The sequence below is a fragment of the Coregonus clupeaformis genome, unplaced genomic scaffold (genome assembly GCF_020615455.1).
Source record: "Coregonus clupeaformis isolate EN_2021a unplaced genomic scaffold, ASM2061545v1 scaf0311, whole genome shotgun sequence".
In the NCBI taxonomy this organism is placed as follows: domain Eukaryota; kingdom Metazoa; phylum Chordata; class Actinopteri; order Salmoniformes; family Salmonidae; genus Coregonus; species Coregonus clupeaformis.
Genome location: NW_025533766.1, coordinates 286224 through 309404, shown reverse-complemented (window position 1 = coordinate 309404; position 23181 = coordinate 286224). Strand labels below are relative to the sequence as shown.

The window sequence follows — 23181 nt, the reverse complement described above, 5'->3', positions numbered from 1 at the left end:
AGTAGAATTGTCTTGTTTTTGTGAGGAGACTCCTGAAATCACGAAAGTCTGAAAACGACATGAGATCATCAGCCAGCGGTCATCAGATGAACAGGATCGTGCACCACTGATAAAGACTCTTTATTCATCACTGATAAGTCATATAAAATATACACATTACATGGAGGAACTGTATAACTCTAAAATGCATGATCTCAAAATATATTTGCTTGACATATATTAGATATTAGAATAAATCATTATTTTCATTGGGACAACACACATTCACAATATAAATTCATCAACACTGCAGGTGGCAATACTAAGTGCTCAGCACAATGATAGCTTCATTATTAGTGCATAATGTGGCTTTCTCAATTGCAAATATGCAATAATCTTAACAACCATGATCTTTTGATAATTACATTTTCTGGTCAATATAATTTTTTTTTATAGACACAGACAGTTACATTTAAGCCCTATCCCAAATCGACCCTACGCCTGTGGAGATTTGAGAGGAGATGGTAATAAATCTACCTTACCCTGATATGCTAGGCGGAATTTTCACCATGTTGCTACGGTACACCTATAAAATCCTCTCAAATCTCCACAAGGGCATAGGGCCGGTTTCCTGAACAGAGATTTGGCCTAGTCCTTGGGAGTCTCCATTAAAATTGTGTTTTAGTCCAAGACTAGGCTTTAATCTGTGTCTGGGAAACCTTCCTGTAGGGGCTAGGAGTCCATTTGGGATTGGGCCTTCTTAATCCCAATCTATTCCTTTATGCGTATGACATTTTGCTGAGGTAGTTGGCTGGGACGTAGCCCTTCTGTCCATTGGCCTCGGCCAACCACCAGTCCTTGTTGCCTCCCAGGTCGCTGAACTTGAGGATCCTCACGTGCTGGTACTCCTGCAAGGTCAGCTCCTGGTCACAGCGCGCCTTGAATGCGTACACCGCATAAAACTGGAGAAACAGACAGAACATTCAAGATTAGATCAGCAGTTATTGTACCATACATACAGTATACGGAGCAAATGGAATGGCATCAAACGCCTGGAAACCATGTGTTTGATGTATTTGATACCATTCCACTAATTCCGCTCCAGTCATTAGAATGAGCCTGTTCTCCTCAATTAAGGTGCCACCAGCCTCCGGTGATACAGTAAGTAGTGTGGTGTAGTGGAGAAAATGTTGGGTTCATGTTCCTCAGAATCAGACCCCAAACTAAAAGTGTGGCAAAAGTTTTTCAAAGTGCCCCGGCATACAGTTATTTACTCAAATTAATTTGCAATGCAATCTGTTGAAACTTTAAAATCCACAATGTATCAAGGTATTGGTTAATTGCGATTGCAAAGCGGATTCCAGTGGAAAAATTTGCTGTACAGTCTTGACTGAATTCAGTGTGGTATTTCCATAATTCACCAGTCGGTGGCACTGTTAATCCATACAAAAGAAGAAACCGATCCCATCACAACTCACTGTAGTCCCAAACCCACCATCACCAATATCCATTTACAATCTCTATTAACCGCCTCATATTCTGATGGAGGTCAAAAGCGTCCTCCCAGGTCGCAGCAAACCAATACATAGTAAGAACAGATCCTGCCCTGCGGCTGCTAAAGGGGCTAATGTTGAGTTACAGCGCTGGTGTCGTATAGATGTTATTCACTCCATATAATCTCTATGGGAGATGGAAGTGTGACCCTAAACCTATCAGAGACAGACACACACAAACACACACACACACACACACCGCCCCAAGGCTTCCACCAGGCCTAACAGAGTGGGTTTTCGAATCATCTGCACTATAAACCAGCACACTTCACTTTTTACTGCTCTCCATGCAATAACCACGCTCATATGTCATACCATGGCTCTGAGGAGGCCTTTACAGGCATTTATATAAGCTAGTAAAGATACATTGCTTGCTTAGTCAATTCCTTTTTGTAGATTATTAGATTAGCTTGTCATCTATGTATTTCCTGTGCTTTGCTTTCAATGTGATATTTATTGTTTGTAAATTACAATGTAGCCTGTATATCAAATAGTCCATTTTGAGGTGTTGTTCAGCGAATGGAGTTTGCCATTCATTCTATTGAGATAGTTGACATAATGTAAAGCCTACTGAAAAGCACACCTAAGCCCTCTGCTTACTGTGAGCCCTGACAACTGAACAAGGATCAGTCCTTCCATTTCATAATGCACCTGTCACGTAGACACATATTATAGAAGTTTATAAATTGCCTGGCTGGGCTGATGAGACAGTGGATTGCGTAGTCAGATGGAACAGAGTAAATAGGCATTTTAACGTCATAGATTTTGCCGGTGATAACTTGTGAAATAGACACCTGCTAGAATGCTGTTTTAACCAATCAGCATTCAGAATTAGAAGATTATGCTACATCAGGGTTCTTCAATTCCGGTCCTGGAGGGCCGAAACACTTGTCCCAGGTCTGAATTAGCCCCTGATTAGAAGGAGAGGATGAAAAACAGAGGTGTTTTGGCCCTCCAGGACCGGAATTGAAGAACCCTGTGCTACATAGTGCACTCCTTTTGACCAGAGCCTTTATAGAGAGCAGGGACCATAAGGGTTCAAATCGACCCTTCTTTAACCCAGCATTACCCCACCTGCTGGTCGTCTGTCTCTGTGTCCACATCCTGGCGGACGTCTGGCTCTGTGTCCCCCTGTAGGCTGGATGGGGTGGAGCAGCTGTCAAGCGAGGTACTGGAGGTGTTGTAGAGGCTGAAGTTAGGTATGCTGCCCATGCTCCGTATGCTGCTTCGGCTTCGTATGCTGTTGTTCCTCCCGCTGCCCGACACAAACAGGCTGAGGTTGTCGAAGTCCTCGTCCAGCACCACGATGGACTGCTGGGGCTCTGTGGTCCCTGTACCCTGACCTGGTCGACCCTGATCCCTGTTGGGGTTGTACTGCTTCAGGAAGGATGAGTAGACGTAGCCCTGGGTACCTGGGAGAGAAGGAGAACAGAGGGATGTTTGTGTCTGTCAGACATATCTGGGTTCAAATAGTAGGTGCTTCCAGGTGCTGTGATTAGTGTGGGCTTCAGCCTGCCTGGACTGCCAGATGGGCGTTGTTTTCACTTTAGGGACTATTCCATTGATTCAGATAAAGTATTTGAAATAAAATAATATAGGCTACTATTCAAATCAAATCAAATTGTATTTGTCACATGCTTCGTAGACAACGGGTGTAGACCAACAGTGAAATGCTTACTTACGGGTCCTTTTCCAACAATGCAGAGTTAAAGATAAGAGACGAAAAATAAGTCTGTGAGAGAGCTAGGTGCAGGGAGGCTCAACAAATGCACAGGTGGTTGGGTTGGATGTGAATAGGGTTCTTTGTGAGACTGGCTGTACTGTGGGTAAGTCACAGGGAGATCGGTGTCACTGTCAACGAATAAGGGGATGAAAGAATGAATTGTCTGATTGCACGGTCTATAAACTGCCTATAAAAGTAAGGTTTCTTTAAACCAGGAGTATTGTTGCAATGGGAAATGGTAATTTTGTTTACTGCGTTGGCAGCATTAATATCGACCATATAATAAACAGCTTCTTATGAAGACTAGTAGTCCCAGTGGATGAAATAAATATGTGAAGTAGTTTCAACATGCACACACACGCAAACCTTTCTACAACTCCTCGCAAAAACTTGGCTGATTTGAGCCTTGTTATTCTGCAGTACAGAGAAGCGCGGCAGGCATCTTCTTTCTCCTCCTCAGCCTGTGTTTCTCAATGCCCCCAGGGAGAGGCTTTGTACTCTAAGTAACTCTGCTTACAGCGAAAGGCGGCTCGCCGCAAACAACTGGCAGGCACTCAGCGCTAGACGAGCGCGGCGGCGGAAAATACATGGTAACAAACTCTTTTGAGTTGGCCTTGTTGTGAGGCAGCAACTCTCAGAGAGAGAGAGACACAGAGCGTGTCGGTGAGGTTAGTTTGTTCTAGGTATCACTGTGACATCACAGTCAGAGGCCTCTGGGAATTTCCCCACCAGGCTGGCTGACTTGTCAGCTGTGGTAGGTTAGTAACCAGGAAGTGAGATGTGTATCTACGGTATCTACAAAACACACCACAGGACAGAAGAGCTAGGAGTTTAGTTCCACAGTAGTGAGGGGGGATGTTTGTCTAGAGTTAGGTCATGTAGATCAGACCTGTAGGATGGTGTACTACAGTAGCCATTTTGCACAAGACACACCTGTACAACGGACATAAACAGAGCATTATGTCTACATGACATAGACCTTAACGGTTGAAGTAGTGGATGAAACATCCTCTATTTGGGAGGTCTATCACCGCTAGTTTATAGAAATGTGCAAATAAAATGTTCTCATACAGAGAAAACATTAGGGCTGTGATGATACCAGTATCACTATATTAGTTTCATGGCAAAAATGAAAACAGGAAGCAGATCAAGCTCTTTGGTTCTTTAAAACCTGCTGTATGTAAAATAAATAAATGTGACCGTTGATGACAACATTATGATGTTTGTTTCCAACATTAGGGTGGGTTTTCCTTAAGAAGTTAAATCCGCTTTGTGTTTTGTTTCCTTGCCACAACACTAACGAGTATCGCGATACTGGTATCGTCCGGCCCTAACAAAAAATGGTACACATCCAATAACTAAGCCCCTATTGCAACATGAGACAGGAAGATCCAACAGTGCCACGTCACATAATCCAACCTATGACAATGAACTTACTGCCAGTGTCAACCAGCCAGCGGCCCCGGCTCCCCAGGGGGTCTGTGTCCTTCAGCAGGCCCACCAGCTCCCCCTCCAGCAGGCTGACATCCTGCTCCTGACACCCGTTACAGTTCCTCTTCAGCTGGTACAGCCTGTCAGCTGGATACTCCTCCAGCAGCCTGGCCCTGTTGCCCTCTGTCTGACGCTGGATCTCTGGGACCTGTGGAGGGGGAGTGGGGGAGAAGGGAGTTAGGGTGATATGATCCGAGTCATCAGTGTCCCAAAGGGGGAGTGGGGGAATGATCGCTAACGAGCCCCCTTGGGTTGGTGGGGGTGGGGATGGGGATGGGTCTCAAGAAGGGAAGGTGGTTCGAAACCGATCCAAAGGAGTCTTGCGCTGATCAAACACACACACACACAGTGTCTTGTCTTTGGGGAGTAATACCTGGAGTAGCGCTGGGGTTGCCAAGCGCTCCATTTAATCACAACCCAGAGAGCTCGGCAGAGTCTGTTGGCTCCGATAATATCCCCAACATTGTTCTTTAATTGACTTTTAATTGGTTCAATTAAAAACCTACGGGAGCCCATCCTGGAATAGGTGGTGGGGCTGTGGGGTAATGCTGGGGTCTACTGGCATTCCTACAGATAGCTGGCTCAGTGAGGATGCTCCCAGATGTGTTTGTGCTGTCTTACCAACTCTTATGGTCATTGGCATGACAACGACAATAAGAGTTTGGCTATATAGCATAAACAGATCTGGGACCAGGCTAGCGTTTAATTACCTTAGCTTATCACATACTGTAGTAACAATGGGGGATACATTGAGGCAAGTCCTTCCAGCTTTCAACCGTGTATTTTTTTCTTCCCAAACTTACAGCTAAAATTTTCTTCGTTTTCTCGAAGCTGACTTTGCGTTCTATTAGAGTCTGTGCGTTGTCCTTGACGACAGTCAGGTTGTTGAGCTCATCCATGATGCTGCTTTGGACTTCACTGATGTTGGACAAAGGAGCCTTGACAAACAGACAACACAAGTTTCAAATAAAACTTTTTATCATACTTCAATGTATGGTATTTAGCGTCAACTCACAACACACTATGTCCACCACAAACCCTTTCCCTTTCACACTACAAAATATCTTGCTGTTCAAATAAAGTAAGCCCTCTATTTCACCAAACAAATCTCCACATGAACCCCCTATCACCCAGATACACCTCTGCTGTCCCACTCTCTCTCCCTCCCTCCATCTCCCTTCCACCCTCCCTCCCCCTCCCTTCCTCACCGGTAGTTGCTGTATGGAGGGTGCGTGGTGGCAGGCCGTGTCCATCAGGCCTTTGAGCAGAGTCACCAGGCAGAGGACACAGTTGGACAAGATAGTATGGGCGGCCATGTTGAATCTCTGCAGCTCCTCCACCAGCTGAGCATTGAGGGCTACGTAGTCCCGCCGCGCCGCCACCTGGCCCTGTAGTAACAGATTTTTCTTTTAGCAAAGACATTTATAGCATTCTGAAATTGTCTTATTTATTCAACATTTATGTTTTATTTATTGGGACAGCAACATATTTCAGTTTTTAATGAGAACAGTTATAATGCTGAAAGACCACTAAACTAAACTCTCAATAGCAAAATAATTTTCTGTTTTAATACTGTCGTTAAAATGCTATCATCCCTTCAAAATGAGCTATTTGAAGCTTCAATATAACATTTAGGAATGTTCATTCAAATCGTATAACGGAATTGTTGCTAGGTAACATGATCGCGACAAACCGAAGCCTTGTTGACCTCACCTGGTCCTCTGATACAGGCGATGGAGAGGAGGAAGAGGCAGAGGCTGAAGACGTGGAGGAGGAGGAGGAGGAGGAGGAGGAGGGAGAGCGCTCCAGGCGGCTGCAATAGTCCAGTAGTTTGTCGTAGCGTTTCTGGATGAGTTTCTGCGGGGCAGCAAACATGCCTTGGAGGGAGGCGAGGGGTGCCAGGACCAGATGCGTCATCCTCTCTTTCTGGAGGGGTCATATAGGGAAGCAGTGATGGAGAATGAGGGTTTTTCCATTCATTACATTAATCTTGCCCTGGAGACAGCTCTGCAGTATGGTCACTAGCTGACACATCCACAAAGACATAAAATCTGATTTGAAACCTAACCTTAACCCTAACCTTAACCACACTGCTAACCATAATGCCTAACCCTAACCTTAAATTAAGACCAAAAAGCTATTTATTTTTTTCATACATTTTTATGATATAGCCAATTTTGACTTTGCAGCTGGCCCATCTAGCGGAAATGGCTCAGTTCTGCCTCCAGGGCAAGATTCATGACAATAAACGTCAACCTGCTTTTTTGGTGTGAGATCACACAAACATACAGGGAATCGACATACTGTAGGGCATTTATTTTAGCATAGATTACAAAATAGACACTCTTGTCTCATTATATATGGTTGTGGCTGTGGGAATCAATCAAATGAGGCACAAAATGGCCTACAAATTGGTCTGACACAAATAGTTCTGCCATCTGCACTTTAGTTTTTATAATCTCCTCTGAAAACGTCTTGCCTTGCCCATTTCAAATAATGATGTGTCTATTTCGAATAGTAACAAAAGGCATCGTAATGAAACTCGTTGATACAAAAGAGCCCCCTTTTTCTCCACCCAGAGGGCAGGTGCGTTGCAGTTTCAGAGGCTAGTTACTGTTTGAGCTGTCCTGAGCTTTTAGCGCTGTTAGCGCTGTTAGCTATTAGCGCTCATTATAGTCTCTGTGGGGCCTCGAGTGGCTCCTCATCCTTCACTGAGAGCACCAAGCAACACAAAGAACTCTATTCAAAAGGCTCGTTATCTCGGGAATGAGCAACAGATCTATCCCCACAGAAAGGAGGGCAGATGGCAGAAGAGAGAGAGGGGGGGAGAGACAGAGGAGGGTGAGGAGAGTGCAGCTTTATAGGGATAGAGGGAGAGATTAAATGTGTCACCAGGCAGTAGTGGAAGCCGAAAGGTTGACTGACAGATCACTCACTCACTCTGACGGAGGAGTGGAGAGAGAGAGGGAGCCGTGTAAGCGCAGGAGGGCACAGCTAGGGCAAGCAGGCCCCACAAGTGAACAGCGTCCACGGAAAAAAGGATAGACAGGCTGACAAGCAGGAGAGAGAAGAGAGGAGAAGAGCCGGCGGCCTGAGAGAGATGGAAGACGGAAGAAAGGAAAAAATGGTTACGTTGTCAAAAATAACATTCACAGCTCCTCAACAGGAAATAGTTTGTATTTACTGTGAGAATGGGGTATCCCAAGTGTAGAGTCAAACTTACAAAGTGCTTGTATGGGTCATTGCCGTTCTTCAGGTGCTGAGTACTGTTGGTGTCTATTTTGTCTGGATCCTTCATGATGTCCTCCAGGTCTGCAGCATTCTGGACCGCGACACCTACCATCTCCTACACAACGTGTAAAAGACACAGTCGCTATTGCTTTCCATGGGTATTACTCCCGTATTTAAATATTATTCACTGGAACATTGAGATTGTCTACACCACCTTATTTGTTCTGAATATTAGGACATTTTCAATCCATCCATCCATCCATCCATCCCCATTTCATCCATCCTCCATCCAACAATCCATCAATCCATCAATTTATCCATCCATCCATCAACCTCCATCCATCCATCCATCATCCATCCATCCATCCATCCACATCCATCCATCATCCATCCATCCATCCATCCATCCATCCATCCATCCATCCATCCATCCATCCATCCATCCATCCATCCATCCATCCATCCATCCATCCATCCATCCATCCATCCATCCATCAATCCATCCATCCATCCATCAATCAATCAATGGCTGGTACAATATTACCTGTATGTGTATCAGGTAACAGTGAACGTTCTTGACTAGTTGTCTCACTGCTTTCTCCAGACTCCTGAACAGCTTCTCCTCCTTGTCAAATATCTCATCTCTCACCTAGAGAAGAGGGAGGGAGAGAGACAGAGTGACAGAGAGAGAGACACAGAGAGAGAGAGAGAGAGAGAGAGGGGAGAGAGAGAGAGAGAGAGAGAGAGAGAGAGAGAGAGAGAGAGAGAGAGAGAGAGAGAGAGAGAGAGAGAGAGAGAGAGAGAGAGAGAGAGAGAGAGAGAGCAGAGAGAGAGAGAGGAGAGAGAGGGGGAGCAGGCCAGCCAGAGAAAGACCCAGCGTAGAGAGAAGAACAGAGAGAAGCAAGCCCTAGGATCCAGCAATCAGTAGAAGAGAGAGAGGCAGAGGGGGAGATCGGTAGTAAAGCAGGCTGGGACAGCCAGGGGTCCAACCATTTAAACGCGGGACCTCACGTTGGCTTGTCTCAGTGGTTCAGCGTAAATATTGACCTTTCCAGCTCCTTAGACTAGTATTGACTTTTTAATAAAGGCAGGTTATTCTATTGATAACCTCAGGACAAAAATAATTATTACACAAATGTTCCCAAGTTGTGGTTATGTCATTGCCACATTGTATTTACTCACATTCATATTATATGACTTAGTGTAGAGTGGGAGAGGTGTAGCAGGTAGTTAGTTACCTGTGGCTCCACACCGGTGAGGATCTTGAGGTGTCCTGTGAGCCTGTCAGACTTCTTCCTGATAGAGTGGATGCTGAACTTGTTCAGTTTACCCATCAGTGTCCCCCCATCCTCCTCTGTCCTCTTGTACTTCATCACTACAGTATGACAGAGAGTCATAGGTTAAGGACAAGAACAAGTTAGAGCACCTTAAAAGAGTACTAATGTTCAAAGAAATTATAAACAAGTATCTTGGCACCGGCAATGCGCCCGAATACAACAGGTCTAGACATTACAGTGCATTACGCTTACTTACTGCCCCTAACCAACAATGCAGTTTAATACTTCTTTTTTTAAACAATAATTAAAGGTAGAATAAAAATAACAGTAGGGAGTGTTATACAGGCGACCGGCACAGTCAACGGCTGGGCCACCGGTAAGTCGAGGTAATTGAGGTAATATGTAATGTGGGTAGAGCTAAATGACTATGTAGAAATAATAAACAGAGTATCTATGGCCCCGCAATGTTGGCTATAATTTAATAGGATCTCTACGGTATGAAGCAACTAAAGGGTCAGACATTTAGCAATGGGACGTATAGCATGGTACTAACTGCCATACAGCATAATACTTTAATTGCTTCCAATCTTAACCACAATTTTCTGTGTTCTTTAAAATGTTTGATGTATCAATTACATTGAACCACCACCATATCACGTGGAGTAGAGATTTATGTCAGTTCTGCACATTTCTCAGACAGTGTATTTAGAACGTGTGCAGGTGATATGTACGTCACACATTTCTTCATCTCAGACTATAGCATATTTAGAGCTGTACCGATGTCCTTCCTCCTCTTGAACTCGTTGATGTTGACGTTGATGATCTTGGCGGCGGTCAGGGCCTCCTGGAGGGGCCTGTTGTCAGGGTGGTCGCTGGGCGTGGCCTGCCACAGCTCCCCCAGCAGCAGAGGGTACTTCATGACCCGCTGGACCGGTTTGATGAGCAGAGAACCCATGTCCAGCAGGTTGGGTTTACCCCTGAAGACCGCCACAAAGCATGATGTTAATAGTAATGTTACTACACTAGAGGCAAAAAAAAAGCTTTCAGCGGAATTCCGCCGGTTTCCAGCAGAGATTGCCGCAGAAAATATCAATAATCCCAGCAGGTTTGTTTGGGTTACACATTATTACACAGTTATTAACACATGCTAGTACAGTTAACATGTTAGAGCATGGCGCTTGCAACGTCAGGATTGTGAGTTCGATTCCCGGGGCCACCCATTCATTAAATGTATGCACCCATGACTAAGTCGCTTTCGATAAAAGCATCTGCTAAATGGCATATATTATTATTATTATTAATATTATTATGATACAGTTAGTTACACATAATTAGTCTGTCAATTACATTATACATTTAATAACAATGTTATACTTAATACTCATTTAAACCACTGAAAATCAATATGGATAGGATGTACATTTTTATATTATAGTGTAAATTATTCAAAAATATTGTTACAGGAACGATGATAGAAATCTGGTGTACTTACTCTTGGTTGTATATCTGCCTGCAACGAGACACAAAGTCATTGCTTTAATAAAAGTAATTATTGCCAGCAGTATAAATGCCTCTTTGGGAGGAAATGCTTAGTTGATAAATGAGGGGGAACTATCTAGCAGCGACTCACTTCAGTGATAACACACAGGTGATGAAATGTTGCTTTATTCCTTCCTCTTTCTCATAGGACTTGAGTAAAGAGTTAGCGTCGTCGTGGTGATAGCAGTAGATTTTATAGACGTCCTCCAGCGCTGCTTTGGCCTGAATGAACACTTCCCCTATGGTGGGAAAACAAAACGTGATACATTTTAATTAACCAGTATTAAATCAGTCAACCTGAGTGGCTTATTTAGACATGTGGCATATTATAATGACAGTATGGTCAAGATATGGGTCATGTCCATTAGGTCACGCAGTGGAAAACGTTTTAAAAAGTTTTGCAAAGGAAAATGAAAATTATAATTTCATATTGGACCAGGTAAATCCAGGTAGTCCCAACCCTGTTTTAATCCATTTTCTTACATAAGTTTCCCTAATGAACAAGACTCAGGTGACTGAGGTTAAACAGAGTTCAGAGGTCAACGTGAGGTCACCTACCTATGACTAGTGCTTCAGGGTCGGGCTCAGCTGTGGCCTCCTGCAGCCGGTGGAGCAGCGCGGCCGACACCTCACACACTGTCTCCATGTTAGTAAACAGACGATCCACGTCCACCACCTGGAGACACACAGAGAGAGATACCTTTTAGACACATAGCCAATCATATGTATACTTCAATGTTCTGTTACAACCATATAGCCTATGTTAGCCTGGCATGATCTCCCCCAAGTGTAGATATCCCTATTGGGGCAGTGGCTAGCCTGGGAAGAGCACACCCCTGATATTCGCTACACTGGTGTCAGAAGTGGGATGTGTGCAGTTCAACCACCATGCATCATCTTTTGAAAATAACTTATTAGACTAACACTGCCTGAATAATGAACAATACAACATTCACTACCAAGCAAGGTAGCACAAGGTAACCACCCCTCTGTATCTCTGTAAGCAGATGATATCACCCACTGAGTACTCTGTCTACTTCCTCATTACCTGTCTGTCTCTGAGGGGCTTGACCACCTCTCTGATGCAGAGCTCCAGGTCGGTGAGGAAGTCCCTCTCTGTTTGCACCAGCTCCTGGATGACCTTTGACCTGCGGCTCATTTTCCTCAGGCGGACCTCCTCAGGCTCGAGGGCCGGGGAGGCCAGGATCGACGACAGGGAGGACAGGGGAGCCATTTTCTCTTAAGAAGGGGACAGGGATACGTTTAGGATGTGTGTTGGATGGCAAGGTTTTCTTCTATGTAGAATATACCCAGTGGGCATAGATGTCAATTCAATGTCTATTCCATGTTGGTTCAACGGGAAACAACGTTTATTCAACCAATGTGTGCCTATTGGATAGTCTCTGTCTGAACAGATAATATATAAATATGACATAACACAATAACATGGTGAGATATGACATGATCATTGACACAATTAACGTGTTAACTACACATCATATTTCTACACATCAATTAAAATGTGAGATCTGTTTAAAAAGGGGCCATATCAAATGATCTATTCATGCATTCACTGGCAAAGTAAAGAGAGAGCACACGTGTACAAGAGCCCTCTGCATGAAGTTGTATTTAAATACATGGGTACGGTATGCGACGCATGCACGCGTGAGAAAACATACATCTCTCCCAACACCGTCACCTGACTTCATCCCTCCCAACCCTCTGCCAGTGTTTCACGCTGATCTAATTGTTTTGACTGGAGCGCCAACCAGCCCCCATTAGCATGCCTGTCAGGTTCCTCTCCTCTTTTCTCATCCTTTCTTTTTTCCCTCTTTTTATTATTGCCCTACTCCCCCTAGTCAGTCCCTAGCTGGCGGTGCTTTGCATGGCGGGTGAGGAGAGAGACTGTGTGTGTGTGTGTGTGTGTGTGACGAGGAGGGAAGTGTGTGTTCAGGGAAGGGAGATGTTTGCTTTCCGCGTCTGCCGCCTAATCGACCTCAACACATCACTTCCCCCTCTCCGGGAGAGAGATTGAGAGAGTGAAGAGGGAAGAGAAAAAGAGGGGCGAGAGAGAGAGAGAGGAAGAGCGAGAGAGGGTGTGGGGGGAAGAGAGAGAAGAGAGATGGAGAGAAAGAGGGAGAGAGAGAGAGAGAGAGAGAGAGAGAAAGAGAGAGAGAGAGAGAAAGAGAAAGAGAGTGGAAGGAGGAAGAGAGTGCTGTGTCAGGTTACTGAACTAAATGCGTGCAGGCATTCCATCTGCTCCAGCTGGGGGATGCACCTGACACATACACATACACATACACATACACACACACACACACACACACACACACACACACACACACACACACACACGCCATCCCGCTACACAACCCAACCTCAACCCCACCCCCAGCACACATCAAGACAGTCAACAAAAATCTGACGCACAAACACTCACACACCACACCACACCACACCACACTCATACATGCATAATGCATACACATTCCACACCCACCGCCCGTCCTATCACCTCACAACCCACCCCTTCCCCCTCTTCCCCACCTCTCAGTCTCACACTCCTACCAGTGCATTCATGTCAACACGCCCCTGGCATTCACTTGTATACATGAGGTATTAAAAACGTAACATTCAAAAGCTTTGACTTTGGAGAGTTATTTGACCATTTTTCACAGAGAGGTGGAATGAGGACATGATGGTGAAGGGTAGGAGAAAATAATAACATGTCAAGCCCTCTAAAGCTGCAAAAAGCTAAATGGACACCTTCACCCCTCCTGGCTATCAGGTTTCAATGGCCTGCACATTTCAGTCCCCTTGTCAAAAATATAATATTTTACAATTCTCTCTAAAAGAATAGTGGTCAATTACTATATTGTTGTAGCAATTAAAATGGCTTGACATCACGTAAAAGTGAACCATGTTAATTCATTAAAATAAAGCGTTCAAATTTAAATAAATGTGAATGAAACGTGTCGCATTACAACATAACATCTGACATACAGTATAATGGCTATTCAAGAGACTATGCTGCAAGTGAAAACCTCTACCCGTGAGAAAACTGGCATAAAGTGCAGATTCAGCAGCAGGGCTGAGTACCTTCTAGCCAAGCTCCCTGCCTGGGTAAAACCTGTGACCTTCTAGCCAAGCTCCCTGCCTGGGTAAGACCTGTGACCTTCTAGCCAAGCTCCCTGCCTAGGTAAAACCTGTGACCTTCTAGCCAAGCTCCCTGCCTGGGTAAAACCTGCGACCTTCTAGCCAAGCTCCCTGCCTGGGTAAAACCTGTGACCTTCTAGCCAAGCTCCCTGCCTGGGTAAAACCTGTGACCTTCTAGCCAAGCTCCCTGCCTGGGTAAAACCTGTGACCTTCTAGCCAAGCTCCCTGCCTGGGTAAAACCTGTGACCTTCTAGCCAAGCTCCCTGCCTGGGTAAAACCTGAGTTATTGAAATAAAACAGCTCCACAAAAGAGGACCAGCATATTGTTAAATGAAGCACTTCTATCACCATATAGTCATATCACAGGTCAGTGTTTGATAGAGCCATAATGTAATGGTCTAAGTCCTCCCATTGGCCCCCATTATGCTGCTGTATTATACTGGTTTGGTTGCAGGCGCAGGAGTTCCCATGAAAGCGGATACGCCAGCCCTTTCACTAGGCTTGGCCATTGAAAACGATCTAACGTACGGAAGGCCTTGGAAAACAAGGACCCTGACGGATCACGTATCGCCACGAGGAAAAACGACACGTTAGACCCCCCCGGTCACCACCCTGCAGAATACAATAGGATTGAGAATGCCATTGAGGAAAGGACTGAGTTCAAGTACATTAGGGGAATAGAGGTGGTGCCTCTTAGGAAGGACGAGAGGGCCAACGCTAACGGCTGAAGCTGTTATTAAACGACTGGCTTTGGGGTTAGCTGGGGTTTGTATAGGATACCACACTGAGTGGTGTTTGGCTCCAGTCATCACAGTACTGTTCTACTGTACTGTACTCTAGTGTAGTGTACTGTAGTGTACTGTAGTGTACTGTAGTGTACTGTAGTGTAGTGTAGTGTACTGTACTGTACTGTACTGTACTGTACTGTACTGTAGTGTAGTGTAGTGTACTGTAGTGTACTGTAGTGTAGTGTAGTGTACTGTACTGTACTGTACTGTACTGTACTGTACTGTACTGTACTGTAGTGCAATGTACTGTAGTGTAGTGTACTGTACTGTAGTGTAATGTACTGTAGTGTACTGTAGTGTACTGTAGTGTACTGTACTGTACTGTACTGTAGTGTACTGTACTGTAGTGTACTGTAGTGTACTGTACTGTACTGTAGTGTAGTGTAGTGTACTGTACTGTAGTGTAGTGTAGTGTACTGTACTGTACTGTACTGTACTGTACTGTAGTGTACTGTACTGTAGTGTAGTGTAGTGTACTGTACTGTACTGTACTGTACTGTAGTGTAGTGTACTGTACTGTAGTGTATTGTGGTGTACTGTACTGTAGTGTATTGTGGTTTATTGTACTGTAGTGTAGTGTATTGTGGTGTAAGTAGCTGGTGCCTCCTATTCCCTCCTAATGGCCCATAGGTGAGAGCTTGGCCTGAGGACAGTAGCTTGGTTGATAGGGGCTCTGTGTCCCCCGTAGTACGGACACACTATCTGATCCAATAACAAGACACAAAAGGCCATTGTTGAGGCAATTCACACACACACACACACACGCAGGTACGCACGCACAGGTCATGCATACCAATTGACTAGTTTGTCTTATGAATGTTTGGGTTGTGGATGACTGTTCACAGATTTCAATAACTCACTATAAACTGAGGAGGTGAATTACTGTATGACACTAGCCAGTGTGCAATGTCATATCAGGGTGGTAACGCTTTGTGACTGACCATAACTTCTGGTTGCTATGGACCTTGAGGCCAGGCTTGTTCAACCTGTTTCACAGCAGACAGACTGCTAGACTAGAACTCAGTGTACAGGAACAACTCACACACTTCTCCATTTAGATGGTGAAGCCATCATTATGTCAATATTTGCAATGTCCCTGTACACTTATACTCAAGGCAGCTCCTTTAGCGTGAGGGAGAAATCCTTTAAAGTGGGCGGTGGTGGTGGCAATCCGTTTACTGAAAACAATCAGCTGTTTGACAACTGAGTTGTGACGCTGGTCCTTGGGCACAAGTCAAGAAAATAGAAAGTGATGATAGGCAATGAGTGCCTGTGTTTCAGGTAAACAGAGGACGTGCTGACAGGACAAGGAGTGTCCTACATCACACCCTATTCACTACATTTGACCAGATCCCCATGGGCCCTGGTCAAAAGTAGTGCACTATATAGGGAATAGGGTGTCTCAGTGTTTCAGGTCAACAGTAGGTGTGCTGATAGGGCAAGTGTGTCCTATTCAGCATGTCATTATAATACAAAAATAGTTTAAATGGCTCTTTTGATTGGTTAGATGGGAGATTGAAGGCATTGTTTAACTGTCTAAACTAATGCCCCTAATTGACATTAGCAGAAGTGTGGGTGTCCATTGTTCCCTTGTAGAGGAAACTTACAGAACTAGTGGCACAAGAATCTCTACATAGTTAACCTCTTATTTTCTGTAAAGCTGCCAGTGACTACTTGGCTGGTTGGCATTTATTGGGTTGACTCATGTACTGGAAGCAGCTCTGCAGGGTGGTCACTAGCTGGCACAGCCACAAAGTCATAAAATCTTATTTTAAATCTAACCCTAACCACACTGCTAACCTTATGCTTAACCCTAACCTTAAATTAGAGTTTTTTTTAAATGTCATGAATTTTTACATTATATAGTCAATTTTGCAGTCCTGCCTCCAGGACAAGATTCATCCCAATAAATGTAAACCTGCGCCTGAAGGTCTACATTCCAAGTGCGTGACAACATCTAATGTAATGCAGTGGAGGAAGGACAGGTGAGGTGAGTTTTCCTGAACTGCTGATGAGACAGGCTGACTGTCTGGGGAAAGTGGGAGAGGCTAAAAGGACACTGCGTACCCTGACCTTAACCCTGACCTTAACCCTGACCTTAACCCTGACCTTAACCCTGACCGTAACCTAATTTTAACCAATTCTGAAATTAAATATTGGTTTGCAGGTCAGGTGTCTCCATATAGCCTTTATTATGATGACCAGTAACAATACTTTTGTTCAATTTTGAACCCAGATTGTGTTAAAATAAAAACTGTTATGATAATTGTATACGAATTTGACTTTAGTGAATGTGAAGGCTGACCATGTGGTGACAGCCACCTAGACATAGTTTAGGCTATAGTAGCACGGTAGTAACACTGGTGATGACACGTGTTCATATTTCTGTATGTTCACATTTCCCATTTAAAGTCTCAGAGACCACACACTGGTTTAATAATTAAATGCTTCAATCAGTGATAGAAGCCCCATTGTAGTTCACTCATAATAGGTTTACTTATCTTGTTTAATACCAGGCCTGTAGCTATAGCCCCTCCTCTGGGCTGTCAGGCTGCTGTGGCTCGGTTGGAGCACGGTTTGCATATGTGACCTCATCCCTGCGGGAATAGCTTGGTGCTCCCTCTGTCACATAACAACACAACAGGTGCTGGGCAGAAACATCCATAGCTACAGTGCCCTTCGTCTATCTGGCTTTCACCCTCGAGTCACACGTGTTCCTCTGGAATCTATGACACACTACCGTTGATTTGCTGAACGTCTATAAATGCTTCCCTGTTGAAAGTCAACAGACATGCTGATCCAAGTAAAGTGTCACCTTTTCTTTTACAAAGAACAGGAGCAGAACTTACTATCGTTCAAGCCAACAGGAAGCTTTGAGATATAGCTAACCTGTAGAGTTACTAGTTGCCATAGTTATGACCTCAGGGGATCCAATTACCTTTAAGTTTGGCACTGTACTCTGTCTTGTCCGACTGACTCCTCCGCACCAGGGTCCCCAGATTGATGTCCCCTTTAATGTCGGCGGCAGTGTCATCGTTGGCCACCACGATGGTGTCCGTCTTCCTCCTCTCCAAGTGCATGTACCGCAGAAAGTTAGGCCTGGTTCTCCTCTTGATGACTTTGTCTTTTTCCTTCTCCTTCTCTTTCTCACTGCCGTTGTTGGCCTCCTTGTTGGGATCCATGGCGACCAAGAGGCCCTCTTCTTCTTCTCCCCCGGTGCTCTCTGTCCAGCCAGGGAGAAAGAGAGAGGGAGAGAGGGAGGGAGAAAGAGAGAGCCTGAGAAGTGCAACAGGTGTACTGTAGTGCACTACTGCCAACGCCAAACAGGTACTGTGGCCCCTCCCTCTCCCAGGCTCCTGCCCTGACGTACCTGTCACAGGAGAGCTCTGTGGCCCCTCCCCCTCACAGGCTCCTGCCCTGCCGTACCTGTCACAGGAGAGCTATGTGGCCTCCCTCCCTCCCAGGTTCCTGCAATGCCATACCTGTCACAGGAGAGCTCTGTAGCCCCTCCCCCTCACAGGCTCCTGCCCTGACGTACCTGTCACAGGAGAGCTCTGTGGCCCCTCCCCCTCCCAGGCTACTGCCCTGCCATACCTGTCACAGGAGAGCTCTGTGGTCATGCCCCCTCCACTGCTGTACTTCATGGCCCTGCACCCTCCACTGCTGTGCATTGCAACCTCCCCGGGAACACCTGTATCTAGAGAGAGATAGAGGGATGAGAAGGGAGGAGTGGAGGATAGTGGGACTATCACCACTAACAAATGTATTATTTTGGTTTTACTAAAGAGAAGGGTCTCGAGGGACAACATGCAAAGCAAAACACTGCATGGAAACTATAGATATTACATCGGCTACAGTATGCGTCAAGACAATGAGACAGCGTTTGTACATTTTATTTGTAATGTATATGATGGTTATTGTTTTTCTTCCATTTGAAGAACCTGGGGTCTATATCTAAAGGTGTTTACCATTCAGAACACACATACAACAAAAATACATCAGATATATAACCAATAGATGACCTTTATTGCTGAGAGCTCAAGGAATCCCTCATCCATGTTCATGAGATCGTTATTTTCCACCAACTGTAAAATTAGATGCATGAATTCAACAAGTGGGTTGCTGTGAAAAGAAATCTATTCAAATGTCCATTAAGTGATTCATTGCAACAGATGCTGCACTTTAGGCAGATAAGTATTGAAGGATAAAAACAGAATGCACAGAATCCACTTATAAAGACAATAAAATGTTCACCAATATACAGTATATTCTTCATAATAGAGACATTTTGAAGATACCGCTTAAAGTGGGTCCAGGAGGGCTACAAGCTATAACTAGGGCCCAGAGTTTTTCCTGGTGAGGTCACAAAGAAACCTGGTCCTAACCATACTGTATATTAACGATGAAAAGGTGGTTGAAAAAAGTGACTTGCTTACCTTTATAGGTCAACGCTCTTCTAAACTACAGCGAAGCAAATAGGGGATTAAAATGAGAGTACAAAACAACAGGTCAAAGTGCACAGTGAGGAAGGAGGAGGGTTTTAAAGTCTGTATACTCACCTGCGTACAGCATTGGACCTGTGTTGACCATTCCTAATCGGCTGGGCTAGCCGATACGTCAGCTTATGTAGTTAAGACAAGCTACAGAAAACATTGAAAGCAACAGTCATGAAGCACTGACTGCCCTTGAGAGAAAGAGAGAGGGGCATAATAGTGTAGTTTAAACATAATTTACTCTATACACTATGTCTAGTAAATGAATGAGCCAATCTGAAAAACAAATGTTATTCTAACCTACAAAATGATATGATCACAGGAACACAATAATACACAAGGTTCTCACTCTGCTGATAAAACTGCCATACATTAGTTTCAAGTTTCAAGTTTTAATGTCACATGCACAAGTACAGTGAAATGCCTTTCTTGCAAACTCAAAAATACCACAACGCAACAATGCAACAACCCAACAATGCATTCTCTTTCATACTTCAGCCAGATCTGGTTCAACAGGTATATCACATACAACAATAAACTACTACAATGATTTCTAGACAGAAAGTGCATTCCATAGTGAGAAGACAATGAATGGAGGCATCATTTCCCTCCCCACTGAAGCACAGGGCAATAAAGGCTCATATTGTATTTCCACCTCACCGTGTAGTGTGATGTAGGACACCCGTTAGTCCTCCATTAGACTGTGTTTCTCCCTCTAAAAAGTCTAATCGACTCCATTGATACTCAACTCCAACTCCATCTTCTTTACAATTTAGAGACAGCGTAGAGACTGTTTGTACCTCTGAATTACATTTGCCTCATACGTCTGTATCCCCCAAAAAATTATAAATGCAGCTTTTACAAAACAATGTTAAGAGAAATGTGAAAACATACAGAACTGAAAGAAACAAAGGCATATGCATGATAAATAATCACTTGACTTTGATTTATTTATCAAGATCAACAAAGTGACATACAATAAAGTAACATCGACTCAGAGTATTAAAATAAACATAGTAAACATTACACATCAGGTTGAATGACGTCATCCTGATTTTTTTATTTATTCCAGAATAATTATTTCCCCTTGTGTACCAAGCCTGTTCAGTCTGCTGAAGTTCATATGCCCTGAGGGAGCTTGTGGAAGTTAGGTAACCATGGGTGTGGACTGAGGTTCCGGCTTGGCATGGGGCTGCTATGCTGCTCAAAGAGAGACTGGCTACAATGACTTCACACATGAGAGAAAGGGATTGTCAAGAAAAGTGAATCACGTCCATATACGAACAAACTCAAGATAAAACACACAATAGATGCAGTAAAGAGGTCAATGGAACTCGACCAGAACAATGGAAATGCAATGGAAACGCGGTGGGGAAAGATGCCGTGGGGGAAAGATTCCCACATCTCCTCATTGCCCCCAGCAAAATTAGCCTACATTTAGGCTATTGTTTACATGTGTATTTCACACTATATTGAGGTAAAAATCAGAGTATAATGCTTGTATGGATGTCAACCCCAATACATGTTCATGTCATCGTCACAATCAACTGCATTACAGTTAAAAATGGCTTTGACTACCACCACCAATTTCTCTATGCTAGCTATGCTACCAGCTTATACGAACAGGAGTTAGCATTTAGCAGTCACTTCTTCTAAACCTGAAAAGGGACTACTTCTAAATGTTCAACGTGGTCTCAGAGTATTTTGTATTATTCTGTACGTAAATCCGAGACACTCCATTTAGCATGAAATGTTACGTTTCATATGGTATGTTACAAATTGTAATTTGTACAATATGTTTTTTTACATTTTAGTAGACACTCTTATCCAGAGCGACTTACAGTTAGTGAGTGCATATTTTAAATACTGGCCCCCCGTGGGAATCGAACCCACAACCCTGGCATTGCAAACGCCATGCTCTACCAACTGAGCTACATCCCTGCCGGCCATTCCCTCCCCTACACAACGCTGGGCCAATTGTGCGCCGCCCCATGGGTCGCCCGGTCGCGGCCGGCTACGACAGAGCCTGGATTCGAACCAGGATCTCTAGTGGCACAGCTAGCACTGCGATGCAGTACCTTAGACCACTGCGCCACTCGGGAGTTATGAATTTGCAAAACGTACGTTAGCTAGGTGGCTAGCCCTAACAATAGCTAGCTCTAGGGATTAGGAGTTAAGGTTAAGGTTAGGGGAAGGGTTAGCTAAAAGGGTTAGGGTTAGGGGAAGGGTTAGCTAACATGCTAAGTAGTTGCAAAGTAGCTAAAAAGTAGTAAGTAGTTGCTAATTAGCTAAAGTTGTCCGTGATGAGATTCGAACATGCAACCTTTGGGTTGCTAGACATTTGTATTATACGGCCACCTATGCACCCCGACCAACCACTTTCCTTTAGCTTTTGCCTTATGTAACCTTCTATCTTATGTAACCGTACCAAATGTAACATACTGTATCATACTAATTTGAGTGTCCCGGATTTACATTTACTATGTTACATCTAGTCTATTAGATCAGTCTGAAATGTTATGCAGTGAAAACAGCCAAATATATCAAAATCAGTCTTTAGTAACCACATTGTGGACTTGTTCCAATACATCAATCATGAGTCATTTGACGAATATCCACTTTGTTAGATCACATTTGTTGAAGGTGCGCCAATCCGGCGTCCTTCTTCTATCCCCCGCTGTCTGCGTTCCAATGACCTCTTTACCGCATCTATGTCTCATGTGACTCCCTCCAACAGGTTACTGAAGACCTCTATATGGGTCAAAGTCAATCAATGAATCTGTGTTTGTTGTGATTAAAGTACAGTGCCTTCAGAAAGTATTAACACCCCTTGACTTTTTCAACATTTTGTTGTGTTATAGCCTGAAATTAAAATTGATTAAATGTAGACTTTTTTGTCACTGGCCTATAAACAATAACCCATAATGTCAAAGTGGAATTGTGTTTGTAGAATTTTGTATAAATTAATTACAAATTAAAAGCTGAAATGTCTTGAGTCAATAAGTATTCAACCCCCTTTGTTATGGCAAGCCTAAATACGTTCAGGAGTAAAAATGTGCTTAACAAGTCACATAATAAGTTGCATGGACTCACTCTGTGTGCAATAATAGTGTGATTTTTTGAATGACTACCTCAATTATCTGTAAGGTCCCTCAGTCGAGCAGTGAACTTCAAACACAGATTCAACCAAAAAGACCAGGGAGGTTTTCCAATGCCTCGCAGAGAAGGGCACCTATTGGTAGATTGGTCAAAATAAAAAAGCAGACATTGAATATCCCTTTGAGCCTAAAGACTTATAACATTTTAAAAATGTGGAACTCAGTCCGGCTTCCAACTTACTCTTGAAAATGTTAATAGTAGAATGCACTAGTAGAATCCGCTTGTCATGTCAGTCATTGCATACCTTAGAGAGCTGTTTATAACTTGTCAGAAATGTAAAATGATCAACTAGCCCATGTCAGCTAACATGTTTTAGCAAGGTTTTTTTATCCCATAGATTTTGTTGTAATGTTTGAGTCACTCAAAGTATAGAATTGCAAGAAAATTAGCTTTAATACTGCAAAATGTTCTCTGCACCTCATGACAAAATGTGTAGAATTGCAGGAAATAAGCTTTAAAACCTGCAAAAAATGTCAATAGCCTATTTATGAACATGGATACACTTTGAGATTTCAAACCTAGGACGGGTGCAGCTTAGCCTACCACCCGCTTGTGTTTATAGCATTGATGTGTGCATCTTTTGTTTGAACAACCTGCGAGGCAATAAATATGACAATAAAAGAAGACTGAGGGGAGGGAGAAACGCTGAAATGGCTGATGTGGGTGTTTGTTTATCGAAGAGCGCTAGCTGGGCACAAAAACAGCAGATAAGGACTTTGGTCTCTGTGGCTTCGCCAGCTTAATTACTAGCTTCCAGAAGCATTACACCATTCAGGATGTGCTAGAGATGAG

The 23181-nt window shown here is 43.9% G+C and overlaps 1 protein-coding gene across 2 annotated transcripts; it reads right to left on the bottom strand.

The window, feature by feature from the left end:
- Window positions 1–104: 104 nt before the first annotated feature.
- On the bottom strand, window positions 105–19243 carry LOC121557065 (rho guanine nucleotide exchange factor 38). Of its 2 annotated transcripts, none has more exons than XM_045214777.1 (18): window positions 19174–19243; window positions 18760–18822; window positions 18332–18434; window positions 17676–17960; window positions 11842–12032; window positions 11352–11469; window positions 10885–11032; window positions 10747–10764; window positions 10032–10231; window positions 9216–9352; window positions 8522–8626; window positions 7970–8092; window positions 6460–6672; window positions 5955–6134; window positions 5550–5684; window positions 4693–4894; window positions 2607–2944; window positions 105–941 (listed from the first exon to the last, which is right to left on the bottom strand). In XM_045214777.1, exons 4-18 carry the CDS (start codon window positions 17917–17919, stop codon window positions 759–761), a joined length of 2535 nt encoding a protein of 844 aa, XP_045070712.1. In that variant the 5' UTR covers window positions 17920–17960; window positions 18332–18434; window positions 18760–18822; window positions 19174–19243; the 3' UTR covers window positions 105–758. The 2 variants fall into 2 exon arrangements, with proteins under 2 accessions (XP_045070712.1, XP_045070713.1); XM_045214778.1 differs by having other exon boundaries at window positions 18332–18428.
- Window positions 19244–23181: the final 3938 nt, after the last annotated feature.

Coding starts and splice junctions, on each gene's coding strand:
- LOC121557065 (XM_045214777.1), bottom strand. CDS start 17,919: ATGGATCCCAACAAGGAGGCCAACAACGGCAGTGAGAAAGAGAAGGAG. Junction 8,627..9,215: donor TCACCGGTGTGGAGCCACAG/GTAACTAACTAC, acceptor CCTCTTCTCTAG/GTGAGAGATGAGATATTTGA. Junction 6,135..6,459: donor CGCCTGTATCAGAGGACCAG/GTGAGGTCAACA, acceptor CTGTTACTACAG/GGCCAGGTGGCGGCGCGGCG.